Source organism: Podarcis melisellensis (assembly GCF_964234715.1).
Source record: "Podarcis melisellensis genome assembly, chromosome: 10".
Taxonomy (NCBI): Eukaryota; Metazoa; Chordata; class Lepidosauria; order Squamata; family Lacertidae; genus Podarcis; species Podarcis melisellensis.
In genome coordinates, this window is record NC_138542.1 from 40,237,791 (window position 1) to 40,242,665 (window position 4,875).

A 4,875-nucleotide genomic window follows, 5' to 3' on the forward strand; every position below is an offset into this window, starting at 1 on the left:
CTTGGCATGCTCAGTTGCTCTGGAGTGCTAACCAACTGCTTGGGGGGCAGGAACAGGAAAGGGGGGGGAGTTTCATGAAGTGGGTAGAATTCTGAGCAGAACACACCATGCTGCAACATTTTGTTGTAGGTGCCATTTGGTGCCAAATATTGCGTGATTCATAGCTGATGGTTTCATAATTTAATAATAATGTGTATCTAGACCAACCTTCCAGTATCAAACTTGGCACAAGGCTAGTCTGCACGAGATAATGCTGTGAAGACCATCACTTTTATAGGTTTGACTCTCCTCCCATCTGTTGCTTTCCTTCAAACATCATGGAATACTACAGAAAAAAACATGACCATATTTTTTAAAAGCAGCACAAAGGGGCAATGACAGAAAGCAAACCACAATCACTGGGGCATTTATTCAAGTTTCCTTTCTCCAGTTGTCTACAATATGCCTGCCACAAGTGCACAAGATGAATGGGACATTTGCTCCAGTTGCCAGCTCACTTAGGAGTTGTCAGCTGTTGGATTCCAGCTGCCTTCTGGGTGCTAGACAATAGCGGTTGGTTGCCCTGCATACCTTCACATTGCCTAGCTACTATAACATGCTTTCTGCTTCCTGAACCTGACAGTAAAGGTGGCTGGATGGAGGGCGAGAGCACACTCGGAACAGGAGAACAAAACTGAGTGGCAGAAAACTTTGGATGAAAGGTTCGTAGGCAAGGATAGTTCCTTTGCATAATCATTTAATCAACAATGGAGGAAAAGTTCATTGTTCACAATTTAGATACCCAGCCCTTTTCTCATGTGTATCAAGTAAACTCATTGTTGTTATATATATATAATCAGAGAATATTTGGTGTAAGCAAGACTTTTCTGACAATAGCAAGTGAAAACTGTTTGAAGCCATTCATCATAAGCAGCCCTATGGACATTTATTATCTTCTGGCATGGATCATTTACTAACAAGACTGAAGAGGAGCTTCATTATGTTTCCTGGAGAAAAAGTGCACAAAATGTTGTAAAATGCAGCCAATAGAACTACATCAGACTGGAGTCACTTGGTTGATCTTACAAGGAGTTTTGGATTCAGCTGGAGCTGCGGATGTCGAAATCTCTTCATCTGGTTTTGCCAGAACAACTTGGCCACAGGTTATAAATTCAACTGCGCACTCACGAAACTGCAAAAAGAAAAAAAGAGGAAAATCAATATGCTTGTGCTTTGTGCTGTCACAGTGAGATAGCATTACTTTCGGGTATAACCCTAAATTAGATTATATTCCGCTAACAGGGAACAGTGTACATGTCATCCTGTGGTCTTTCAGCAAGGTTTTCCTATCCATTTTTTGTTCACCAGAGTACAATGCATATGAGCTTCTTTCAGAATTATTGCAAGGCCCTTTCTGTTTGGGCTTAATTGTTTGACTCTGGGTGAGGTTCAAACAACTTCCCCTCATGCAATGGAACTTCTCTTTCTGCTCACCTCGTGTACCCCCCATAACCTTCCCAAATCTACCTTGGGGGTTCCCCCCACACCAGAGCAGGGATTGCAGGTGGGAGGAGAAGGAGAAGTTCTATTGCGTGAGCGGAAGTCATTTGCTCATGCAATGACTTCACTGGAGTCATCCCAGAGTCAACCCAGCAGTGGCAATTCCAACCATCTGGGGAAATGGTCCAGCAGTGGGGGAAACAACACCAACACAAGAGCCAGTGTGATGTAGTGGTTAAGAGCGGTAGTCTCATAATCTGGGGAACCGGGTTCGCATCTCCGCTCCTCCACATGCAGCTGCTGGGTGACCTTGGGCTTGTCACACTTCTCTGAAGTGTCTCAGCCCCACTCACCTTATAGAGTGTTTGTTGTGGGGGAGGAAGGGAAAAGAGAATGTTAGCCACTTTGAGACTCCTTAAAAGGGAGTGAAAGGCGGGATATCAAATCCAAACTACTCTTCTTCCTCTTCTTCTTCTTCTTCTTCTTCCTGCTACTGGATCCAGAAATCCTGATGCATGAGCAGACCCAAAAGAGGATTCTGCATGTGAAAGTGTACAAATTGCCTTTTGCCCAGTCAGTATGCTTGTGCAAATGTATATAAGGTCTCGCCTAGATAAATAATTTCAAAAATCCTGTTGAGGGACAGGTAGAGGAGAATAGGGTTGCCCAAACAAAGGTTCTATAGCGACTAGTAGATTTGAAGTTGGAAGCCTGCAATTGAATCTACAAAATGAAATTCACTATAAAAGTAACTAGCCCACAAAATATACAAAAGACAGTGCAATACCTGTTTGTTCAAGAAAATGTAGATGATTGGGTTGTATACTGGGCTTGTTTTGGAGAGATATGTTGGGATGGTTGCAGCCAGAGGGGAAATATTCAGGGCTGGGTCAATAACAACAGTAAGAGCAAAGACTGTGTATGGCAGCCAGCAGATCAAAAAAGCCACCACCATCACAAGCACCATAATTACGGCTCGAAACTCTTCTTCTGGATTACCTTTTCCTCCCATTTCTTCAACTTTCTTATTTAGCTGTTAAATCAAATCAACAGCATTAGCCATTCAATAGAGGCATTTATTCAGCTATGTTTGGACTCATACAAATCCTATGTCTACATTAAAGCCTGCATGTTGTACATCTACAAGGTGCATGAATGAAAGCTAATATCTTCCAAATCACCATTGCTCTTATTGGAGTCTGGGTGTCTCTTCTGTAAACCTATATGTATGTCCTTGAATTTTTTGTGTTTTGTTCTTATTATGGTTTCATCATTGAGCTTTTAAATGCTGCTGTTATTTTGATTCCGTGCTGTAAATTACTTGGAGGAACTCTAGAAAGCAGAAAAGTTTGAAATAAACACCAGCAGCACATACTAAGCTACTAGGCTTCAGAATTGGCTTTAGCATAAAGGGACGTGATCTTCACATCATTTAACACTTGCTTTGAGTGACAGTTTCTAGACAGGGCACCATTTTGCAGCCCCAGACTGTGTATCTTTTTTAAAAAGAGTTATGCTCTTGAGTTGTATATGTGCATGCACATGATTTTGATTTTTAACATCAAATGCAAAGATAATGTGGCCATAATTGCCTAAACTGCTTTGGTCAAGTCACTCTATAGTGCCTTCAGATGGGAACTCAAACATAAAAGGAATTTTCTGGTATTTAAAAAATCTGGCCGTTGATTATATAGCTGTATGCAAGTTATTTAAAGTCTGCACTGTTTTACATGATGACACTGACATTGACCGGATACAAATATGAAAAGAGCCAGGAATCCTATGGGCTTTCATTTAGGCTGCAAACTTGTGGATGCATTAACACCAAGAACAAATTGGCTTGGTGACAGAAAAGTATGGAAGGGACATTGGTCAGCAAATGGGGACAGAGGTGAAATGGGGTGGAGGAAACAGTTGACTACTTACCCCACGCAGTGACCTAATGACATTGCCATATGAAAACCCAATGATCAAGACAGGGATAAAGAAGCAGGACAAGAAGTATACAATCAGAAAGCTATAGTTGTTCCAAGATCTGTCTTCCCAGCCAATGGAGCATGATGTCTGGACTCCTTCAGGTCCATAAGAACTCCAGCCAAAGAGTGGGACCACAGCCCAGAAGAGACAGAAAACCCAGATGAAACCAAGGAGCTGGTAACCTCTCTTCTTGCTCATCTGGAGAGTTCCCAGAGGCTGGCAGACCACATTGTATCTTTCGTAAGCTAAAATGGTCAGGGACCAAAGAGAAACAATTCCTGGAAGATAATAAGAAAGGCAAAAAAATGCTAGGAATCATCAAACCACAATATTCCACATTTCAATACTGTTGCTCAAATTTCATAGAAAATTCCCAAAAAAATCAAAATCAATGGGATGTACTTTTGCAACCCTATGCACACATATCCGGGAGTAAATCCCACGGGAGTCAATGAGACATACTTCCAAATAGAAAAGTATAGGATAGCACAATAAGTGAGCTTAAAATTTCGGCTGTGCTACCCAATCCTATCTATGTTTACTAAGTCTGGCATACTTATTTCAGTGGGACATACTCTGAAAAAGGTCTGTGTGCTTATACAAACTTTGAGCAGTGGTTTAGAAATAACAACAAAATTAGTCATTTGAATTGCAAGCTAGGATTGGGCCAGGATGTTCCAGAAATTTTGAAAAAAAAAACTTACCTTTATTCTTTTTTTTTAACTACAAAGCACCTTCATGACCTTCTTTCATTTAGCATAATAAAACCCAAAGATCTCACATCAGTTGTCATTCAAGAGGGAACTACATGTTTGGCTGTTTATTCTGGTTTTGTAGTTTTGATATTGTTGTCAACTTGTCTGTTTAAAGGTATTTTAAGTGTAAATTGTACTGTTATTTATCTGTGCAAACCCCCTTGAGGGGAGTTGCCATGAAAGGCAGGATATAAATATATTTTAATTATAATAGCAATAAGCAGCAACAACAACAACAATATCTAGCTATTTTGCTTACCGAAATAATTGACAGCAAATCCTTGGAAAGTGCAGAACCTCTTTCCCAGGAAGAAATACCCGTGGTAGTTTGTAGCTATAACAATGGTGGTCCCACAGAGGGACATCATAAGATCTGAAAAGGAGACATTGAGAATGAATATGTTGATGGGGTTACGGAGCTGAGGATTCTTCAGAGTTACAGCAATAACCAAAAAATTATTAAATATTGAAAATAAAGCATTAATAAACATCAGGAAAGCCAAGACTCCATATCCAGCTCTTGGGAAAATGGTAGGATGCACGGTAATCTCGACAGTTGCAAGAGAACTATCATTCCCCATGGTGTTTAGACACACAGAGAACTACATGTTTTATTATAACACCTAATGCAAACTATGACTCATTTTCTAAATGGATTGGGAAT

General features: G+C 40.5%; 1 protein-coding gene across 2 annotated transcripts; it reads right to left on the bottom strand.

The window, feature by feature from the left end:
- LOC309378938 (opsin-VA-like) lies at positions 1–4,799 on the bottom strand. 2 transcript variants are annotated; one of them, XM_081927575.1, is made up of 5 exons: positions 4,471–4,799; positions 3,406–3,734; positions 2,267–2,512; positions 1,066–1,171; positions 1–325 (listed from the first exon to the last, which is right to left on the bottom strand). In XM_081927575.1, the coding sequence occupies exons 1-5, from the start codon at positions 4,790–4,792 to the stop codon at positions 309–311; spliced, it is 1,020 nt and encodes a 339-aa protein (XP_081783701.1). In that variant the 5' UTR covers positions 4,793–4,799; the 3' UTR covers positions 1–308. The 2 variants fall into 2 exon arrangements, with proteins under 2 accessions (XP_081783701.1, XP_081783700.1); XM_081927574.1 differs by lacking the exon at positions 1–325 and having other exon boundaries at positions 379–1,171.
- Positions 4,800–4,875: the final 76 nt, after the last annotated feature.